Source organism: Tupaia chinensis, unplaced genomic scaffold (genome assembly GCF_000334495.1).
Source record: "Tupaia chinensis unplaced genomic scaffold, TupChi_1.0 Scaffold000251_1, whole genome shotgun sequence".
Lineage (NCBI taxonomy): Eukaryota > Metazoa > Chordata > Mammalia > Scandentia > Tupaiidae > Tupaia > Tupaia belangeri.
This window is the reverse complement of record NW_006159731.1, coordinates 3529388-3553252: the sequence shown is the minus strand read 5'-3', so window position 1 is coordinate 3553252 and position 23865 is coordinate 3529388. Positions and strand designations below refer to the sequence as shown.

Below are 23865 nucleotides of genomic sequence, written 5' to 3'. Positions count from 1 at the left end.
AATAACATAGGCAAGTTTTTCAAATGCCCCAAATTCTGTTGAACAGCTATGTCTTTGGGATGTGTGTGCGCATATTTTAAATGAATTAATTATTATTATTTCTAACTACAGGAGCTCTTACCAAAGTAAAGGAGAGTAGGCGACACGTGGAAGAAGGGAAGATGGAGGTCCAAAAAGCTGATGGCATTCAAGATCGCTGTAACACTATTTCCTTTGCCACTTTGGCTGAAATTCACCACTTCCATCAAATTCGAGTAAGAGACTTTAAATCACAGATGCAGCATTTCTTACAACAACAGATAATATTTTTCCAAAAAGTGACCCAGAAGTTGGAAGAAGCTCTTCACAAATATGATAGTGTTTAATGACTGGATATTGGATTGTGGACTTTTTTTCAGTTCAAGGATCATTTCTACAGCAGAATAAAAACTGCTATCAAAGAGCTATTGCCAACTATCAGTGGTGGTACAAGGATGGTTTTGTGTTCAACTGAAACCCAGCTGAATATATAATTATGTAGGAAATAAACAGTTAATATGGTTATATAATAGAAACAGTACCACACATTGTAACTAAATTATACTATGTATGCCGACACTACCATTGTAACTTTGGGAATAATGATTATACTATTTGCCTTATTGCTTTTTGAAGTATGGGTATTTTAGTGTATACTTTGTAGACCTCAAACCCATAAAGGGTCTCAAAGAAGCCGGCTGGATAAAAAGCCTGCTGTGGATGCCTTTTTACTCTCATAGATTGGGATTACCTAAATTCAACCTGTTCTCTGTTTACAAACTCCAACTAGAGCAGCTATGCGACTTTGTGCCTTTAGACTCTTGGTTTTTAACCCCCCCTCCTCCTTTTAAGTACACCACAACTTTTCTGATTGAGAGAGAGAAAGGCCAGTGCTGATAATAACAAACTGATGATAACCTCCTATTGAGGCAGAGGGGAGGGGTAGGAGGATCAGCTGTCATCAATGTGCACAGCAAGTTCTGTCTCCTGATAAGATGCTGGTGAATGCAGAGGAGCAGAGGAGCGAGACTCGATGCTGGTGTTGGGATATGAAGTCTGTCAGGAAAGAAACGGTGCCGCTCTGTTCCCTTAGCTGCTACAGTAGCATAGCTCTTCATGCAAGTGTCCTGAAAACTTGGCGTGAAGGTTTTAGCAGAAATGTCTTATAACACGGAGAAGGAGGAGTCCGATCAGTCAGGGGATACAAGTACAGAATCGGTGACTACATAACATGATTTTAATTCTTAGGAGGTTTTTGTTTTTTTTTCCTTGAAGATTTTCTTTTAGTATTCATTTTTTTTTTTTAATGGATCTACACTGTTAACTGATTGAGACTCCACTGTGATTCACTCGTTTACTTAATCAAAAACTTTTCAGGGATGTCTGTAAATTTCAGTGTTATACGTAATGAGAAGTGATGTTGGTTGATCTTAGGCGGGACCAGATATAATTTCTACTATTCCAAATACTGAAGGAAAAGAATCGATTTATACCGTGTTTCCAAAAAAAGTATTGATAAGCTCCCCCTCCCCCCCAGGACACATAACCTTAAAATGATTTTAAATATATTCTTTTATTATTACAAGGGAAATACAAATGGCTGGTAAATACCAAAAAGTTTCAAAAGCAGCTTGCTTTTAAAAGCACAAGGAGATTCCGGCTCGAAATGCCAGTCTCAATGTTTTTATAGTTGCTAAGCTAAATGTGATTCTTGAGTTTACAGATTTAAAAACTGTCACTGAAAGGTTCAAGTATCTACTGTTTTTATGAAGTCAAACTTACTGCCTCAGAAATCCCTGGGTACTGAAACGGTAGCATGGACGTAAAGGAGGCCGGTCCGACATGTCGGTGAGTCACTATGACCCAAGAAAAGGGGTGGTTTGCAGATAGTCACAAAACAGAAAAGGTCGTTGAAAGAATTTCTCAACAGCATATTTACTCTCTAAAAACTAATCTCCGATGGGTTGAATTTTTTAAGATCAGATTTATCATCATTTAGATCTTGGGTCAAAATTTTGTGCTGTAGGTTATTAGAGCCAGATTTAACACCACAAGGCTTTGTCTTTACTACAGGTAATGCGGAACTATAACCAAATGTTTTGTTCTCCAAAAAGTACCTTTCTCTTGCTGATTACGAAGTATAGTTCGATGGACAAGACCCATTTATATAGAAATTTTAATTTTATTGCAGAAGTTTGAAGATTATAATGATAGCATTTAATTTAAGTTTGAGTCTGTATTGGACAAATAAGCACGATGCTTTTCAAATGATTTGAAAGTCACTTTTATTTGCCTCTTTATTTAGATTTTTTTTTTTTGGAAAAAAAAAACCATAAAATCACTAAACTTGTGCAATGGTAGCATGGAAATTTTCTGAGGTGTCTGTATGATTATGCTTTAGCCAGGGTGGACATAGCTTAAATGATAGAAACTAAAGATGGAAGCGTAAGCAATTGTAAGTTCATGCTGCCTACTTCAAAGAGAACTTCGTTCCTCATAACTACATAACATGATAATGCCACTGATTCACAAGGGGTTTAAATTAATTCTGTGAGGTAGGACACCAAAACTATTAGTGTTCATCTTCATCTAAGATCTTTATTCTCTAACGTTCTTGGTCCTATTGAAACATTTCAGTATATAAAAATACTGCAATGTTAATACCCAAGAGAAAAAAAAAGCCATTGTCATTTGTATGCTGGTCATTAATGATCAGTGTGGTACAGTTTTTTAAAATAAACTATCATGCCCTTCATGTCATTATTTGTCTTTATTTCCGTAATTTGTAATTCTGATATGTGTTTGTAACATGAAAGGGTGCACCCAAGCCTGGTTTTGCTGTTTTGATTATAGACAGAGTTGTCTATGTGCTGTAGCCCTTAGGCAGTGAGACTTCTGCAGCCGTGAACTGTAACATCTTTGCCCACGCAGGCTGTGCTAGCCGAAGATACTGTTCCACCCAGAATGAGGGGACGCGTTTATTTGAAAGGGAACCTCAGAGCCAGGGCACATTGGCCACAGTGGCATAGTAATTGGGATTTTCTTGGGCTTCACGGATCCAGTCCTCTTGTGTTTATTCCTAATAATACGGCATATGCTTAAATGCCGGTTTTTATTGGTCTTAAGTGTTGCTGCTGTTCTCGTAATTAAGGACTTGAGAAATGTTTTCAGTCTGTCTAGTGAAACATGTAAAATTTTATGTCTAAGCCCTTAAGTGTCGCCCTTTACTAAGTTCATTGTTGTAGCCGTTTTTTCCATTTATGTCTTCATTTTCTTGGAATCAGATACCATGTCCGATATTTTTAAATCCACGAGCTTTATCCAGTTTTTCTCATTTCCAGACTTTATCTTTGGTTAACAGAGTAAGTAAAACAGGGTACTATTTATTTATAGACTAGAAATGTTGAATATTGTTTTATTTCCTTCAAAATGTTATGATTAGTGCAGTTCAGCCTGGTTATTGTTTAAAAAATAAACAGAGGTTACTTTATTTCTCAACTTCAATGGGATATTATAATTGTCTCTTCTCCATTTGTCAAGGAGGCATTTATTCAACATGGAGACTGACTCACACACACACACACACACACACACACACACAAGAGAAGAGCATGTGCCCTGTAGTTGCCATGTACATTACTCATAAAACTTCTGAGCTAATTTGATTATTTTAAACCCATTCAGGATTTCTCACAGAGGATCTGCTTTTGTTAATAATATTAGTCTGAAATAGCATATAGCAGTAAATTGTGAGTAGATGCTTTGAAATAATAGCCACTGTGAGTCCAACACTTGCACCTAGTAGGTGCTTAGGTACTTTACACCCTGTCTCTCTTGGTAGCCCAGAATAGACCAAGTCAGACTGCCTAAACCAAAATCCTGTGGGTACAGGGACGTGGCATGCCCTATGAGGAGCCAGAGTCTCATCTGGAATTAAGCTTGCCCTCTTTGTGGGGCTTTGTAATCTGCCATCAGCTTGTTCTGTGGCCTGACTTTCTTAGCACCGTCCAAGCTCTGAAATGGCCAGGCTGTTTTTTTAGGTTGTAGATGTGCTTGGACCAGCGGCAGAGCCCTGTTCCAAGCCGGACAAATTGCCTATGGTTTGGGGAGACTATGAGGAGAGGTTGTCTGGAAGGGAAGGGGTGGGAAGAGAGGGGACATACTGATGCCTCTTATTATGAACTTGGTTTGTTAGTCCTCAAAACACATCTATGAGGAAGGTTCCATCTCCAGTTGATAGATGACTTAAAAAGATCTTTTGACCAAGATCACATAAACTAAGTGATGGAGCTGAGATTCAGTTTGGGATCTGGCTCGAACCTGTTTTGTCTAGACCGGATCACATTTCCCTGCTCTTCAGAATGCCTTCACATCTTCTCAGGTCCCCACTGCTGAAGTGATGAGGAGTCTCACTGTGGACCCTAGGCATGAGGGGAGGGCCGACTACAGTCTTCCATAGCCTGGGAAGCATGCCAGGTGTGACCTTCGCGTTGTTAGGAAGGGAGGCAGGAAAAGTACCAAACTCTGCCTGTTTCCCCCTTCTCTCCACCTCCCACCTCCATGCAAATACAAGCACATTTCAGAGCCTGAGAATGACCTTGGGCAAGTAAAGAAAGACACTGAGAGAAACATTTGCATTTTTAACAAAACACACACACAAAGAATGACCTTGGTAGAAACTCTGTGTCAAATGTTTACTTGTAGCTGGTTGGAGTGTGGGTTAGCCACAGCAAGTACCACTTGGTCTTGGGTGGAAGCAACAGAGCATTCCCCAAGTAGTTGCTCCAGTGAGCCTGCGGGGTGATGCCATGGACTGCTAGGCAGAGCACAGAAAGATGCTGTTATGCTAGCACTCCTGGGACAGGAACCCACACACCCCAGCAGTGGAGGCCAGGCCAGTCTGCCCCTCTTCCAAGAGTAGTTCATCTGGGGTTAGGTCATTACTACTGCCTTCCCCTGGATTGCAGGTTTGGAGTACGTGGTCTCAGTGCTGTTATGACTCTGATAAGAGAGGGGGCTTACCAAACTGCCATGTTGGCTGCCTGTCTTCCAGGACAGTTCGACTTCATTGGTGAGCTTGTGCCAGAAGTGGGCTGAGGGCAAGGGCAGTTGTCTGCACGAAGCTGCCTTCCGGGGAGCTGAGGCAAGCTTAGGATGTGTAGTGTGGTGTGGTATGGTGTCGCTGCATGTCCCTCCAGCCTCTCTGAATGTGGACACATGCATCAGACCTTAATTTTCCAGTGACTGAAATGTTTATAGTCACTCCAGGAAATGGCTTTCAGGATGCAGCTAATTGCTGAGTTGTTGCACTTCTCTGCAAGCTGACCCAGCATTTCAGTGAGAAAGGCAATGCTTTGAAGCCAGAGACCTGGGTCAGATTGTAGCTTTTCTACTCTATGGCTTCGGCAACCCACCAGCCTGTCATGAGCCCCAGTTTCCTTAGTTGTACGATAGATCTACTTGGAGCTTTATTGAATTATTAGACTTTTTTCTTCATTGATAAAAGAGTGCGTGTGGGCAAACGAGAGAGATGAGTACCCTGGTCTTGCCAGATCCCCTTCCTCCAGTCCTCAGCCTGTCAGATCTTGGGCCTCCTCCTTGGGCACGTGCTTGGACACTTGGCGTGTGTTTCAGGCCGACCAGGCCAGGGCTTCAAGCCATGGTGGTTATGTGAGATCCTGAGCAGCGCGTCACCTCTGTGCCATGAAGCCAGCCTCAGGGCGACTGAAGGATCAAGGCTACTAGAATAAGCACTGTGTCAAGTCCTAGACCACTGCAACATCCCTTCTTTAAAAAACAGGAGAAGTGATAGGAAAACGTTGGAAGGGGGGACTTAATAAACGATAGCTGTGTTAGGACTAGCAGTTGGCGTAACGGCTATGTCGCTGGACTCCCAAGTAGTCGAACGTGGTTTGAGTCCTGCACCCGGTGGTTTAAACTCACGCCGGGCTGGCGTGCGTGCGTGCGTGCCTAAGATCCCAAGAGTGGAATGGAGAAGGGATTGCGGCGTGGCCATAACCCCTGGGAGGTGATTTCTTGCTTTCTATCTCTCTTTCTGGTAAGCGCACGTGCCCTATAGCAAAATACCTCTCAAAAAATAAAAAAATAGCTGTCTTCCTGAATGTTGTGTGACCTTGGGCTAGTCGCTTCACTCCTCTGAGCCCGTTTTCTCATCCAAGGGAATATATTGGGTCGCTGGGAAAGTCCTGACACATTTTCGCATAGAAAAGCATGTCATGAGTTTCCCAACGACCTGATAGTATCCCCTTTACAGCTACAGAGTGAGAATTGAATGGCAGATGAAAAGCCTTGAGTCGAAACAGGACTAGGGACATAATAAAGATCTCTGTGTGTGTGAGAAGGGGTGAGATGAGATACTGAAAGTACAAAATAGTCACCTCAACCATGGAAAATCAGGAATCCACACTCGGGTCCCAGTCAGGCCGAGTTCCTGATTAAGCCTGACTCACCTCTGCCTGCCTTCCCCAGCCCGGCCCCATTTCAGCTTCTACGTCCCAGAACCGTAGAACAGCATCCTTTCCTATTCCAGCTAAGTGCTTAATTCTCCACAGCTTCTCAGATGCACCAAACTCCTGTTAGGGTAGGCAAGGCTCAGCTTTCCAGAGAGAACCCTTCCAGTGAGGCCCCACCCTTGGTCTGCGAAAGGTGAGTACCAATACGTGTAAGAAGCCGTCCTGTAGCCCGAGCCAGGAATCGCTGAAGAGGACAGCATTAGAATCCTGTTTTTTATTTGCCAGGTGATTAGTGATTTTATTGAGTTCATCTTTCACAACTTAAAAATATACTTGAGACCCAGGACAAAGAGGAGTAGCCTATTCAGTGTCAGCCTTGACCTCATACTACATGTAGACATTTTAAAATGTGGCCACTGCATTCACTCTGGGCAGTTGAAATTTGTGCCTCTGAGTCGTTTTTGGAGCAACCATGCCTTGAATCAAATAAAATATTTGTGTAGATCACCTTTGACTAGACAACTTCTTCCATTTTTGTTAAACTTAACAGTTGTCATAAATGCAGAGTTACAGTTTGGGATTCAAAATGGTTTCCCTCTGGGAAAAAGAAATGGAGTGCACTTTCAAATTTAGCAAGTTCCATTCAGCTTGAAATCGATGGTGCTTCAGTGTGTCTGTTGGTGTTCAGAATCTTGAGTTTTTAATCATTCTGTCCAGAGTGGGCCCCTGTTTGTGAGCTGTCTGGTAAGCCTGCTGGAGTTGTAGGTGCTAAGGACGTAGCACAAGGCTGGGAGAATGCTCAGCCCACAGTGTATACTTTGTATGAACCAGAATGCCCTAGAAAAACGAGGCCCGAAACTCCAGAAAAAGAGACTTTCTTGACATACGGTCCTTCTGATGGCGCCTATTCTTTTTTTTTTTTTTTTTTTTAAGTGTTTGCTTGCTGGAGAAAGAGACAGTGAGTAGCAAAGTGAGAAATCATCCCCAGGGAGGATGGCCACACTGCAATCTCTTCTCCATTCTCTTGGGATTTGGGGCGCTCACATGCGCACGCACACACAAACACACACACATACACAGCATGATTTTCAAGCTGCTAGGTCCAGGACTTGAACCACAGTCGACCATGTGGGAGTCCAGTGCCTTAACCACCACATCACCTGCTGGCCCTGGTGGCTCCTCTTGAAGCTATGCAAAGAAACTGCTGATGGGTGTTCCTTGGTAACTGTCACTGTTACCTAAAGGATTAAAAACTACAGGCATCGGTCATTAAAATCGAGATGCAGAAGCTCTGTATATACCACTACAGGGTTTTCCCATGAAAAATTTTAAGAAAGGGCAGAGCAATATTTTATGTTACTGTTTAGTAAAACAAAATAAGTTTGTTTATAGAAAGACTTCAAAAGTTTATGGGACATGAAATTATTTTAGGGCAAAAATGTTAAAGTATTCTGTTGTCAGTGAAGTCACGACACTTTTTTTTGCATAGAAAAGCATGTCATGACTTTTCCAATACCTAACACATGCATAGGTTTGTTATGATACCCATTTTCCACGTGCTTTTTGACTCTCCCCCATATTTAGATTATTTCTGTAAGTCAATGTAAAAAACTTACAGCAAGGTAGCATTATTAGCTTTGGGGGTTGGGAACTGGGGGATGATGTGGGAAGGAGATTTCATTGTATACTCTATTAATATCTTTTGAGTTTAAAGCATCAAAGTATTTGCTGTTTAAAATGATAATCGAACCCATGTGAGAAGGTTCGGAGTTCAAGTCTGGAGATCTCTTGCATATTCCAGGCCTGTGCTTACCTATGATTCAGGACTGGCTGAGGGTGGGGATGGATGGAAGCAGCCGAATCCTGTTGGGAGTACCATTGCCCTGTCTTTCCCTTTTGCTCATGAGATAGATGAATAAATAAACTATAAAAATTTTTAAAAGAAAAAAAGGGACCAGCAGTTGGTGTAATGGCTGTGTTGTAGTCGACTGCAGTTCGAGTCCTGGACCCAGTGGCTTAAACTCGCGCTGGGCGTGTGTGCGTGCGTGCCCACATCCTGAGAGGAGAATGGAAGAGAAGGGATTGCATTATGGCCATCCCACCTGGGGGGTGATTTCTCGCTTTCTGTCTCTCTATCTGTCTCTCTGGAGAGTGCACGTGCCCTATAGCAAAAACCTCTCCAAAAAATAAAATAATAAGATAACTGAAGAAAAATTGTAAAATGGACGATCTAGGAAATAAAAAGTTATCAAGGTCAAAAGCTACAGTTTTGTGCCAACCCTTTGAGACCTGGAAGCAGGTTTTGGAAGGCTCAGGAATAACCGCCTTGTGTGGACAGTGGGCTCAATCGTGTCCGTGTCGGTCTTCACTGTGTTACTCTTTGTGGAAGTTCAGCAGCCTTGGCATGTGTGCTGCTGGGGAAGTGTCCGCCTGTAAAAATGGGTATGACCACACTAGAGTCTGTTTTATGTGGTACAGATTATTTGATTTTCCAAATCCAAAAGCCTTCCCTTCTCCCTTTCCTGTGAAGCTTTCTACAATACTCTGACCCCAGTGTCATTCCTTTTTTGCATTTTTTTTTTTTGTCCTATGGCACATGACAGAGCATGTGCATGCATGAGAGAGAGAAGCACCCTCCCAGAGCTTGGTCCTACTACAATCCCTTCCTCCAGTTCTTCTTATCCTCCAGGATCCTAAGGGCCTGCATAGACCTGGCATGTGTTCAGGCCTGCTGTGCCGGGGACTTGAACTATGGTCAGCATGTGGCTTCCAGCTCTGCTGTCAGGTGTGCTGCTTGCTGCACCACACACGCCAGGCCTCTGTCATTTATGATGGCATTTAGCAAATAATAAGATTGATTATCTATAGATGATTATCTGTAGATCCTGGGGTGATATTGACTTATTTTCTGACCACTTACATAACATATGTTCATTTTCCTTTGGGTTTGGTACTTCCCTGTACCACCTCCATTATCTTAACTGTAGAGCGCCCTCTAGAAAACCATTTCACAGGCAGGGAAACCGAATTTACACACATTTGGTAATGTCATAGCCAGAAAGTAGAAGAGCTGGGATTAGAATGCAGGTCCCCTGACTGCAGGGTCTCCTGACCCCATGCTCTTCTTTTTTTTTTTTTTTTTGCTAGACTTTTTCTATAGGGCGTGTGTGCTCTCCGGACAGACAGAAAGATAGGAAGTGAGAAATCATGCCCAGGGGACACACTCCCATTCTTAATCACTTTCCAGCTTCCTTGAAGAGACCAGGCAAACATACAAAAGGATCAGGAGGTGATCTGACTGTCTCCTGGAGGGTAAGACCTATCCCTATCTGACACTTCCTGAAATCCTGGCAGTGTGCTAGGGTTGGAGCAGTAAGTACAGTTAGAGTTGTGGTTTTAGAAACAGATTTTCATGACTCACCAGGTTTGCAAATAATAGGAAATTTCACTTTATGAAAATGGTAAAATGCTAGCCTTCAGTGTGGGCATCACCAGCTCCGGCAGGCGACCTCCTTATGAGGGTGGTTTTTCACAAAGACCTCTGTTCTAGCTCCAGGAGGAGAAACCGGCCACAGTGCCGGCTTTGTTCAGCTGTGGGCACTGCGTCTGTGCACCGGCCTGTGGGATTCAGCTCTGGGCCTCGGCGACGTGACAACCCACCGCACAGCACTCCCTCCAGCCGTTGGTGTATGGCTGTCATTTTCGACTGGCAAAACTGGGGACACCGACTTGCTGCTGTCCGTTCTCCCTAAACATGACTAGCAGGGCTGGGGAGAAAGGCGCAAGCTGAGTTCTGGGAACCACGAGGAATGCTGGCCTCTGAGTGGGCGGCCGGGGACTTTCAAGGAGGTCAGCACCAGGGAACGCGTCCTCATCGAAGCTTTGGGCGTCTGAAACCCTGAATAGGATGGAAAAGTAGTAACTCGCCCTGCTGGTTCCTTTACTCCCTGAATACAGAAATGTGCACCAAGACCAGATTTCTGTCTAGCTGGTTCTCTGCCATGGACAAACCGTGAACCAAGTCATCCTCACCAAAGGCTGCTGTGGGAAGGTCGTTACCCTGGTACCGACACGCACTTGGTCATGTAGGGTCAAAAGTTTGTCGAAGCTCTTGGCACAGTGGAGATCCTGGACACGGGTTGATGGGTTCCCTTCACTCATCTGACAGATAGTGATGGGATGCCTCTTGTGTTCTAGGCACTGGGGATCCTGCAGTGACCAGAGTCAGCAAGATTTTATGTTCTCAGGGACCAGATAGTGTCACAGTGGTAAGATGCCCCGCTCAGTGAGGCTGACCCACATGGGAAGGCTCCAAGTTCATACCGGAGACCTCCCTGAGTGAGTACACAGAGGATGTGAGTGCCCAGGAACCAGGGCTGGCTGAACTGGGGGTGGATCGTGGCATCAAGACTCCATTGGGGGTGCTGTCTTTCTTGCTCATGGAAGAAAATAAAAAGAATTTACATTGTAGTTGGGAGAAAAGGCATCATCATTGAATATACTGGTGAGATAGATGATACGTAGCAGATGATAAATGCTGAGAAGAAAAAGTGAGTTGGGGAGATTGTTGTTTTAAATAAGGTGGTCAGGGCAGGCCTCCCACCTGAAGTAATGATCCGAAGGGCTTGAGTGAGCCATGTGAGTAGCCCAGAGAAAAACACTCCAGCTCGGCGACAGCAGGTGCAAAGGCCTGAGGCAGGAGCATACAGAGATGCGAGACTCACAGCAGGGGCAGTGTGGCTGGGTGATGGTGGTACACCAGGCTGAGTAGGAGACAAGCGCAGAGGTGAGTAGGGGAGGGTCCAGATCACAGAGGGCCATGTAGGCTTTATAAATGAGGGCTTGGAGTGAGGTGGGGTTTGAAAGGAAAGAACATGATTTGGCTGCTCTGTGAGGGTGGACAAAGGCAGAAGCAGAGACACAATTTGGGAGGCTTTGTGACAGTCCAGACGTGATGACAGCCCACACACAGTGGTGCCAGGTGCAGTAGGTGCTGAGGACCATCCGGCTGAGTCTCTTGACCAAGGTAGGAACGGTTCCCTCTGTACTGTGTTCACTTGGCGGGAAGCCACCACCTTTTGACTGATAACCTCTTCCTTTAGAGTTTAACACTTATCTTGTCCTGATTCAAGAGTCGTTTATTCTCTGTAGAGTGACTCTTAGGCCCTATGAAGTACTGATTTGATAAGGTGGCTCTCAGAAAATCTTACTTTATTTGTAAGCTCTTGCGGCCGTCTCACCACAGTCCTAGGAATAATAACCTGACTAAAGGTCAGAGCAAACTGCCTTCGAAGTTTCTGGGTGCATGTATCTCTGTCAGCAGAAGCTTGGCCAGCCTGTTGTGGCCTGAGATGCTCGTCTCTCGGTGCAGCTAGGACTGCCTGGGTGTCCACAGAGTCTCCTTCTGATAGTTCTGGCCTCTCCAACAATGGGGGTCGAGGCCCAGCACTTCGCCTCTCCTGTGGGGAGGCCTCGTAACTGCCGGTCAGGCTGCTGCCACATGACACCTGCGGACTGAGTCAGCGGACATTAACAGGCTGTTCCCAGCTCTTTTGGATTCCCTCCCACCCCGGTTGTGATCATTTGGTTCATTGCTCTTCGTGGCTCAGCCCCTCCCCCCTGAACTCTGCTCTCGCCTGTTGCCAGGGCTTGTCCGCCTCGTCCAGCCTGGCCCTGGTGAGGCTTCTGTGGCACCTTCTTTTTGTTCCCATTTGCTCATCTGTTTCCACCATTGTTTGTCTTTTAACAAGCATCTGCAAATGACTCGAGAGAACTTGGAAGGGGGCCAGTAGCTGGCATAGTGGTTGAGGGGCTGGACTCCCATGTGGCCCACTGTGGCTCAAGTACCAGACCCAGTGGCTTGAAACTCATGCCAGGCGCGTGTGCGTGCTTGCCCAAGATCCTTAGAAAAGAATGGAAGAGAAGGGATTGCAGCGTGGTCATCCCCCTTGGCAGGTGCTTTCTCATTTTCTTTCTGTCTCTCTGGTGAGCACACATGCCCTATATTCATGGGTTTTTTGTTTTGTTTTGTTTTATTTCTCTAAAAAGGGAAGAAAACTTGGAGTCTTCTCAGTCTCTCCTACTTGACTCGGGTGTTTCTGGGCCCCGGCTTTACACTGGTGTCACTTGGGAAGTTTGTAGAACATGATGGCCGGGCCCCTCCCCAGACCAACTGCATCAGAATGTAGAGGGCAGGCCCAGCTTCACTGTGTATTGAAAGCTCCCCAGACGATGCTATGTACAATTTTGCTTTCTTTCTTCAAGTAGATAGAAACAGGGTCTAGCACTGCAGGCTGTTTAGGCTTCTCTTTAACCAAGGTACTCTCTAAATGAGGCCTTACAGAGAATCACAGAGAGTCTGTGAAGGGAGGAGTGAAAGAAGAAAACGTCCATTATGTAAATGTAACGCCCTGTTCCGTTACCAGAACACACGGCCCGTAATGAACTGTGAATTAATATAGTTTTGGTCTGTGGTGCACTCTGAATAGCACATTTATCTCTCACTGTATTCTGTATGTATGTGCCAAAAGTGATGATTTGTTAGATATAAGTGATTAAAGTACACCACAAAATGTTTTTCATTCTTTAATGCATCGAGGCTTTTAAAAACCAGAGCTAGCCCTGGTCTGCTTGGGGCAGAGGAGCCGTTCTGGGGAGCAGCCTTGGTCTGGAGAAAAGGGTATAGGGCAGGGACTTGCAGGAGCTGGGTCTTGTCTGGCCCTGAGACTCTGGGACAGATCCCTAATCCTCCCTAAAAGGAAGCGTTTATGATTCTCCTGTTAGAAAGGTGGAGAAACTGAGGTTCAGACAACTTCTTTTTAAAAAGTAATTATGTAGAAGTGCTTTGCATAGCATTTCAGAGTTTACTGGACTTCTCAAATGCCACACCACCCATACACCGTATTGAACATCACGCTGACAGCCTTTTGTAAGCTGCTTCCCCCACTGGTGGTCCTTCCGGGTCTTCTTTGTCTGGTTGAATCCTTGTCCTTTGGGACCATTCAGGCATTACCTCCTCCTGGCCACTGTGCCTGTCTCATCTTCCCAGACCACCTTCAGGAGTTGTCCTTTCAGGCTTCCCAAGGTCCCAAGGCTGTCCTCTATCTTGACATTTGTTACACTTAGTGTAATTCTTTTGTCTGCTCCTTTTTTCCTCTAGTCAGTGGACTTCATTTCTTTTTATTTGTCAGTGTTTAATGCAATGCCTCTGTGGCATATTTATAGATTTATTGTGAAAAGGAAATTAGGATCGGGTGACTCAGAGATATATAGTCTCAGTGTAGCGTATATTTGCAGCTCACACAACAGGGTCTTGGTTTTGCAGTCCACGCCCAGCCTCACGCAGCCCTGGATCACTGGTACGTGCATCCCAGCACACTTAGGGAGGTCTTTGAACACAAACTCAGAAGCCAGGAACCTTGCCATGTGGATCAGCCTTGTAGAGAATCACAATTTACTATTGTAGTGCTGTCCATCTCCCCCTCTGTCTCCTTCTCACACCCACCCCACCCCACCTTCCATCTTTAAAGCCAGCAAAAGCTGGCTGAGTCTTTCCCATATCAAATTATTATTATTGTTTTTAGAGATTTTTTGCTATAGGGTGCGTGTGCTTACCAGACAGAGACAGACAGAAAGTGAGAAATCACACCCCTCAGGGGAGATGGCCACGCCACAGTCCCTTCTCCTCGATTCTCCTCTCGGGCTTTTGGACATGCACACACATGCGCCTGGCATGAGTTTCAAGATATTGGGTCCAGGACTCAAAAACTGCGGTTGACGGTGTGGGAGTCAAGCATGTTAACCATTATGCCACTTGTTGGCCACTCCCACATCAAATTATTAAGACAGACTCTGCTTGCCACATTTAAAGGATTCTTGGGATTATATTGGGCCCATCTGGTACAATCTAGGAGTCTCTTAAATCTAGGTCAGCTGATTAGCAGCAACCTTCATTCCATGTGTGACTTTAATCTCCCTGTGCCACGAACAGCTTATTACCAGTTCTCAGGTTCTGGAGTACGATGTGGACGTCTTTGGGAGGCTACTCATCAGCTTATCATAGTCATAAGCATTTGAACACTTATCTGATGGTCTCTGTAGATTACATTAACTGGAATTGAATTTGCACCTTCGGAAGGCCTACACAAAAAGTTTCAGTTATCCTCATAAAGGAAATCTAAAGATTTCCACCTTTACTATATGTAAGCCTCTGTTCCCCTCACCTTGACCAGTCCTGAGTATTTTAATGTTTTAATGTTTACATCTTTGTGAATCCCCCTGTTAAAAATAAATTAGGGGAAAATAAGAAATTTTTACTTCAAAATATGAAAACGGTTTTGACATGTCTATTTACATTAAGTCGCTGATGGGGCACAGAAGTATCTGTGATCCCAAAGTCAATTTTGTTTGTTTCAAAAATATTCACGTGGTATTTTTCATATGCTTTATCTTTCAAACTGAATTTTGCTTAGGTTAATATTTAAATCATTTTACATTCTCTAAGTACCATCAGTTGATGAATAAAGATGGGGCACAGAATCTGGGGGAAAAAATACCTTATGATGAACATTTTCTTGCTACCAATTCATAAAATAGGATCTGAATCCATTAATTCATTCCTTTATCAATCAATCCGTAAGTTTTTATTATTCACTTAACGAATGCCACACATCACCTGACATCCAGAAATTTACAAAGCTGTATAAGGAATAAGATACATGAGAATTGACTGGTACTTACGTAAAATCCATCCATTCCAACTTAGATGATTCAGTTTATTATAAAGGGATAATAAGCTTTACATTTTTTTTTAATTCAGGCTTTTTTGCTAAGTAACTAGATAATTATGTAATAGGTAGCAACATGACATACAGTTTACAAAACGTTTGTCTGAGTACAAAATCTGTCCAGCCTCAAAGAGTAATCTAAAAACTCAATGTTCTGAAATAAGCTAATCACAAACAAGACAAATACTGTATGATTCCACTCACCTGAGGTATCTTGAGTAGTTAAATTCAGAGACAGAAAGCATTGAGTCATTGGGAAGTCATGAAGTATTTTCCATGTTTTAATATGCAAAACTGCCTCATGGCTTTCCCAATGACCCGATAGAATGGTAGTCTCTAGGGACCGGAGGGAGGGGAGAATGGAGGTTGCTTAATATGGGTATAGATTTTCAGTTTCGACTTGGTGACATGAAATTTAGAGGGTTGGTTGTACAGCAGTGTAAGTGTACTTAGTATTACTAAACTGTATACTTAGGAATGTTTGAGATGGCAGATTTTATGTATACTTTGCCACGATTTATTAAAATCTAAAAAAAAAAAAGGTTATCTTCTAACCAATTCATGAGACAAAGTTATCGCAAACAGCTCCTGAGTGCCAAATGTTGGATACTTCCACGCATGTCTTATTTAGTCATTCTGACAGTCTGATGAGGTAAGTAGTAATTGACCTACTTTACAGGTGAAAAAGAATCTGTAACTTGTGCAGTTACATAAATGGAGATTTGACCCAATTTATCTTTCTCCTCATGCCTCCTGTGTCCTCATACCTTATAATTATAAAGGGGCGTAAATGAGGCAAAGTCATTTGCCCTGTGAACATCACCCCAGATATTCTCTATAGTAGAGAAGTTCAAATAAAAAGGACATAAGGACACATTTACTTAACTAGAGGATGGAATTCCTATGGACAATCACTGTCTTCTTTGGATAAAGTTTATCTTACTAAATAATTAGGGTTTTTCTTTTTCTTTCTTCTCTCTTCCTTCTTTCTTTTCCTTCCTTCCTTCATTCCTTCTTTTCCTTCCTTCCTTCCTTTTTTCCTTCCTTCCTTCCTTCCTTCCTTTTTTCCTTCCTTCATTTCTTTGTTTTGCTGTCTTTCTTTTTTTATAGAGGTTTTTGCTACAGAGTGTGTGCACTTGCCAGAGAGACAGAAAGTGAGAAATCAGCTCCCCCCCAGGGGGGATGGCCATGTTGCAATCCCTTCTCCTCCAGTCTCCTCTTGGGATTTTGAGCACACATGCACACCTGCCCAGTGTGAGTTTCAAGGGACTGGGTCTGGAACTCGAACCACAGTAGACTATGTGGGAGTCCAGCGACATAACCATTAGGCCATCTGCTGGTCCCAGGATTTTTGTTTCTTCCTCCCTGCTCCCCTGTATCATTTAATTCCTTTCTCATTCTTTATTTCTCTCAATTTTACAGTAATATAAAACCACAGTCACATAGACCAGTACAACACATCTTGAGGTAACTTAAATTAGCCCCTGTCTAAACCATTTTTGTATTCAGAAGGCTGAGAAAGATCTGAAAGCGATTGTGGACAAAGGACATGCCCCACCTATTCCTTCTCTGACATGGGCCCTTAGATGACATCATACAAAAAGTCATTTCCTGCTTGGTCCTTATCGCTAATTCTGACTAAATTAATAGTCTTACTTCCTTTACTTGTGTGTGTAGAATCTGGGAATGAAAGGAAAATCACTTCCTATTGGGGTTCATATTTAGGTCCCTTAAAGTTCATGTACTTGAGTGATTATTTCTTCCTGAAGACTACAAGTTGTTGATGTAGAAAAAGAACGAGTAACACAACATGCTACACTGGGATTCGAGGGAAGTCATGGTTTACCTACTACCCGCATTCTGGTGAATATATTTCCAGCCCACAGACTTGCTGGAGATTTGGAATAAGTAAGTCCTGACTCATAATAGTATGGAAGTTTTAAAACTAATTAAAAAGGAGGCTGTCATTATAAACTAAATGGCTTTGCTTGGCACCTTGAAGATGCCCCGTGCAGTGTAGGACAATGATAAGAACACTAAACTTGTATTCCCACGTAGGCAATTGAATCCGTCATGGCCTATCCCAAAGGAAAGCCATGGCACTGAGTGACTGTCATGGATGTGAAAGCGCCCTGAGCCAGCCCCTTAGGGAGAGATAGTGGGACCTACATCTATGCTCTCCATGAGAGGACCAGGCTGGAAATTTAGTAGCCCCTGCCAAAGGAGTGACCTCTGAAACATTTACTTTTAATCAGTTGTAAGTGTCTATTTAGATGGCTTTATGGTCAACTCAGTAGTCAAAGAGGTAAACCAAATTTTCCTGAAAACATTTCCTCCACCCATTTTTATTTCATAAATGTTCCCCTTTGCTTCCTAAAAGGACCCTGGTGGGTACATTGGGTCTATGGGTCATCTAAGATAATCTCCTCATCATAAATCACGGGATAAGGAAGCCTGTTCTGTGTAACCTCATTCCTCCCTTGCCATGTAACATAACGTGTTCGCAGGTCTTAGGAGTTAGGTCGTGGGGGACCGTATTTTGCTTGGCACACACAGTAATTCTGCTCTTAGAAGTTCATCCTATAGAAAGAATCAGATTTAGATAGAGTAATTTAAGGCTTCTTTGATGTCAAATATAGTTAGAACAGCTATATTTGCTATTCGTAAAATTTTTAAATGCCTATCTCATTTTCATCACACTACTGCTGGCCTTGAATACTAGTTTTTCAGTATTTTCCCAGCATAGAAGCTTACTAACACAATTCTTCCATGTGATAGCATGTTCAGAGTATGTAAGAGTACATGGTAGAAAGTTAAGCCTCCTATTCGACTGTATCCTACAATCTCCTCCAAGAGACTAGCACTGATAGCAAGTTTTGTAGGTCATGGTAGAGAAATGTTGTGTATATATAAGCCCACATAGGAATGTGTTCCTCCTTTTTACACAAACGAGAGTAACTGTACATGCTATACTGATATCCTTCTAGATTTTTAATCAAAATAAATATAGCATCTCTGATCTAGAGGTTCTATAGTTATAAAATAGACACAATGAATTATGATTTATTTTGGTGAATAGAGTCATAAAGACCTCACCTACTTAAAAGCATAAATGCATTAAGCCTCTACTTTTCTAGATGCAAAATTTCAATGTGTAACAACATATTGGAATGTGTTCAGTTGTGGGAGAGGCATGCAACTCCATCAGTAGACTCTAATGTGTTCATGCTATGAAAATAGATGGTGTACTCTACAATAAAAAAATCAGCTGTTTGTAGATGAGGAAAACTTAAAATGTAATAGGTCAATTTGCAAAATAAAGCAGACTTCACTACTATGAATTAATATTTTTTTATAAAACTTATTGGGACCAGACAATGTTGCAGTAGTAAAATGTTACACCATGCAAGGCAGTCCCATCTGGGAAGGTTACAGGTTCAAGTCTGGAGACCTCCCCAAGCATGCCAGGCATGTGTGAGTCGATGATGCAGGGCTGTCTGAAGGCTGGAAGTGGATCATGGCATCGTGTTGGAGTCTTTAATCTCTCTTTCTCTCTCTCTCTTTTTCTGTCTCTCATGCTCATGGAAGAAATAAAGGAGATTTTTTAAAAAATGATATACTATCACCTAAATTCTAGTAATAATTACTCAAATGATTGGTTTCTGGAACTCTGTAGCAGTTTCCAACTGTGTTCTAGGAAGTTGTACTTAAAAAGTTGTAATTGGGGGAGAAAAAATAAAACTATGATGAGAGAAATTCAACTCAGCCTTTTTATATGTAAATAATAGTTATAAAACATCAAGGGGGAATAAAAGCCACCATTCACAGTAGTAGCAAAACTTAAATACTTGGAGTGAATTCCATAAGAAGCATTAAACACATAAAATAAGCTATGAAATTTTATAAGAACATAAAGGAAATGAGTAAATAGAAAAACAGAATACTTTAAAAAACCAAACTCAACATTTAAAAAGACATAGGGCCAGCCAGTGGCGTGGTGGTTAAGGCTACCATATGCCACATGGCCTACCACACAGTTGAGTCCCGGACCTGGTGGCTTGAGAAACAGACTGGACACGTGTGTGTGTGCCCCAAATCCTGGAAGCAGAAATGGAGGAGGAGAGATTGTGGCTAGACCAACCCCCCCTCATGGGGTGCTTTCTTGCTTTCTCTCTCTCCAGTGAGTGCACACACACGCTAGCAAATTAAGGTAAATAAATAAATAAAAAGGCATAAAATTTCTTTAACCTTGGGACCAGCAATTAGCGTAATGGCTATGTCACTGGACTCCCACGTAGTCGACCGCGGTTCGCATCCCGGATCCGGTGGCTTAAAACTCACGCTGGGCGTGTGTGCGTGCGTGCCCAAGATCCCAAGAGGAGAATGGAGGAGAAGGGATTGCGGCGTGGCCATCCCCCCTAGGGGGTGATTTCTTGCTTTCTGTCTCTCTGTCTCTCTCTGTCTGTCTGGCGAGCGCACGCACCCTATGGCAAAAACCTCTCAAAAAAATTTTTTTTTTCTTAATCTCTAAACTTAAGACTAAATGATAAGTAAAAACTGTAAACTTTTTAAGGAAATTACCCCCAAAAATGCTATTACGTGTTGAGAGATGTAAATATACTAATCCAGAGAAGAAGAGTGACAAAGGGAATTTACCTTCTGCTTTCCAGATACGAAGCCACAGAATAAAATTACAATAATTAAAACAGTATGATAGTGGGGCAGGACTAAAAGAACCAATGGGGGGACAGTAGGTGGTGTGAAGATTGAGATGCTGGACTCCCACATGACTGACCATAGTTCAAGTCCCAGACCTGGTTGCTTGCTTTCTCACTCTCCCCCCCTCATCTCTGGTGAGTGCCTACAGCAAATAATAATAATAAGCAAATAATAAAAATAATAGTTAATAAATAAAATTAAGAAAAGTTCTTATTTCTAAGAAGAAAATAATAGAAGAACTCTCAAAGTAAAGGTTTGATTGCCTTAAATGTCTAAACATTAAAATTTTAAACTTGAGGGTCCAGCAGGTGGCATGGTGTTTAATGCACCAGACTCCCACATGGCTGACTGTGGTCTGAGTTCCAGACCTGGTGGCTTGCTTCACTTTCCCTCTCTCTTTCTCTGTCTCTCTGGTCAGTATTTATGACATACAGCAAATTAAGAAATTATAATAATAATAAATAAAATAATTAAAAAATTTTAAACTTGAAAATTTTAAATTTTAAACTTGAAAGAAATGAGAGACTTCGAAAAAGTATTTACAATATATTATTGATGACCTTTTTATTTATAAATGACCGACAATTTAAAAAATGACAACTCAAAATCGGGTAAAGGATATGCCAACATGTCACATATGCACATATGACAACTCTACCGAAGAAGTATAAAAGATGAGTAAATATGATAAAAGGCAATCATCTTCAATAACTATGAAAGAAACATCTACTAAAATAATGAATGTTCAACTGTTAAATCTGTCAAAATTTAAAAATTATCAATAACTGGTATTGATAATGGTGTATAGACATAGAAAAATTAGGCACTGTTCATGAAAATATAAATTGATAGGGGTTTTTTGGAGGGCAATTTGCAAATTTCAATACAGATTTAAATTTACATACCCTCTTGCACTTTTGCACAAATATTCCTATAGGTTAACTTCCTAAATTGTTAGAATAAAGATAGTTGTTTATTTTCGCATGATTGTTTTAAAGCATGTCATGATGAAAAGGATGGTACATACAGAAATTGGAATACTAGAAAGCAAATTTTTAAAAAGGTAGAGTGTATATTTTCATGTTCATAGGTGTCTATGGTATTGTTTACATTGTGTATATAAAACTTTACATCTCTATTGAAGAGGGGCCTGTTGGATCATACTCCAGACAATTAACAATAGGGACTTAAGTTTCTCAGCAGTGATGTGAAAGAAGTTAGGATTGGGAAAGGAAGGGGTGGATTTGTACTTTTAGCTTTATATAATTCAATCTTTGCAATTATGTTCATCAAATGAGCCATATTTTTATTATCAAAACTAACGAGAGAGCAGATGTGTGGCAGTTACATCACTGGACTCCCACATGGCCAACTACAGTTCGAGTCCTGGACTGGGCTTGAAAGTCATACTGAGTGCATGTGCATGCATGCCCAAGGTCCCAGGAGGAGAATGGAAGAGAAGGGATTGTAGCATGGCCATCCCCCTTAGGGGGAATGATTTCTCACTTTCCCTCTCAGTGTCTCTGTCTCTGTGTCTGTCTCTGTCTCTTTCTCTGGTGAGTGCATGTACCCTAAGGCAGAAACCTCTAAAAAACAAAACAAAACAAATCAATGAACATGTTCTCATTTGGGGAAAAGAACCACTGATTCTTTCTCATTCACACCTGGCAAAGCAAAAGTGTGCATAGTGCCCAGGAAAAGCCTAGAAGGCTTCTCTTGAAAAATGCTTACCATGTAGCCCTCTTCACTGGGTAAATCTACTGTCTGGGCCTGCCCTTCAGAGTCGGAGACCTGGTTTTGGTCAGCCCCTGCAATTCCTGGACACAGTCTTATTGCCAAATTCAAAGCATCCATGGGTACAATGTGAACAAAGGAATAATGGCCATAGACTGGAATGGTTTTCTCCATCCTCAAATTCACTCTCACTAGGCTGATTTTCAAATAGTTGTGTTTAAGACAGACTTAGAATCCAACATACCTAAATTCAAATCCTAACTCTGTTGATTACTGTGGTATAGAATAAGTTGTTGAACGTCTTGGAGTTGGTTTTCTCATCAATAAAGGAAGAATATTGAAGTTACTGGGAGTGGTCGGTGGTGTGGTGGTTAAGGCACTGGACTCCCACATGGATGACTGTAGTTCGAGCCCCAGACTCCAAAGCTTGCTCTCTTACTTTCACTCTCTTTCTATCTGGTCAAATTAAAAAGTATTAATAATAAGTATGGTTAAATAAAATAATTCTTGAAAAAATACTGAAGTCAGGACCAGCAGCTGGCATAATGGCTATGTTGCTGGACTCCCATGTAGTCGACCGCAGTTTGAGTCCTGGACCGGGTGGCTTAAACTCACGCCAGGCACGCGTATGTGCATGCCCAAGATCCCGAGAGAATGGAGGAGAAGGGATTGCAGTGTGGCCATCCCCTCTGGGTGTGATTTCTCGCTTTCTGTCTTTCTGGCGAGCGCTCATGCCCTGTAACAAAAACCTCTTCAAAAAAAAAATACTGAAGTTATCTCATAAGATAGCGTGTGGAGTGAAATAATAAACATAAAGCAATTAATGATTAAATGCCAGCCAGTACAGGGCATCTTGATTGTCACTGCTTCTGCTCCAGTTGCTGAGGACAAAGTAGCTGCAGCAGGCTGTATGCAGTAAACATAGGGGTCCTTGTCACAGCAGCTTAGCTTCTTATCCTGACAAGGAGATCCCATAATACAGTAACATAATGAACGCAGAAATTTATTACTGCTTCATATAGTGGTCCAGGTGGATTAGTGAGCTTCAGTGCTCCATGTTGTCACTCAAGAAATGGAAAGTGCTTTCCACCTCTGTCATAGGCTATCGTGTTCATTTAGAGATTGAATTTGGGTCCCTGGGTTGTGACGAGTGGAGATTGTGGAGGCGTGTATGTGTTGAGGACTAGGGAAGTGGGATCTAACTCTCAATTCAGTTGAGGACCTAGGCACACAGCCACACCTCGCCATGGAGACACCTGGCAACAAGCGTCACCACAGGTCCTCCAGCTAGGGACTCGTTACTGTGGGGGACAAAAGAACCAGCGCTGATGGCTGGCTGACTGTCTCCACCATGCTGCTCTTGCCCACGGGACTAGAAGCATTCCAAATCTAATACTGCTTCTCCACTAGAGGGAAGGTCTTACCTTTGGGCTTTATGATCAGAAACAACTGACGTTTATTGAACTTCAATGACGTTTACTGAAGCGCATTGGCTGGACCACACCTTCCATGTCAGCATTTGCATGGACTAGTTGCATTTTGCTTTTCTAGCTGCCTTGTGGGATTTGAGGATGTAATTCACTCCACATTCTTTCCTTAGATTTATTACATTTCTGCTATTACAATAAAATTTTGCAAACTTGGGAGCAAAGATGATTTTGCCCTTAAAATTCAATGTAGCTATTTGGAGCAGAGGCAAGAACTCAAGTGTGTGTATGTGTGTGTGTGTGTGAAGGAGGGAGGAGACAATGGGAGGGATGATGTGCCGTGGAATTTCATCTGAGGATGAAGATCATGGACAAATGGGTTAGTGTGAGATCTTTCTAGCCCAGGAAAGGTTAGTGAGTGATGGAGTGGAGAGGATCCTGTTGGTCTATACACAGTGAAGGCCAGTCAAAGGGGACTGGAATAAGCAGAGGGTATACTATCAATGTAAAAGTCAGGAAAAAAAAAATTCAGGAGGTTCAGACCTAGAAATTGAGGATGTTTCATTTTTTCCTACAGAAACATCAGGTGGGAAGGAAAAAAAAAAAAAAAAAAACCTGGAGTTGGAAGGAATTGCCTTGATTTTTACCGCATATCTTAACCCTCCTTGTAGAAACTAGACCCGCGTAAGTACTTGACTCTAAGCAACT

At 42.4% G+C, this 23865-nt stretch overlaps 1 protein-coding gene across 1 annotated transcript in view; it reads left to right on the top strand.

The window, feature by feature from the left end:
• The window catches only part of SNX18 (sorting nexin 18), a gene marked incomplete at its 5' end in the record, with an annotated part of 34990 nt that extends 32212 nt beyond the window's left edge, over positions 1-2778 (top strand). The window contains 1 exon segment of the mRNA XM_006149041.3: positions 112-2778. Within this exon segment, the coding sequence (XP_006149103.2) occupies positions 112-365 (254 nt within the window).
• Positions 2779-23865: the final 21087 nt, after the last annotated feature.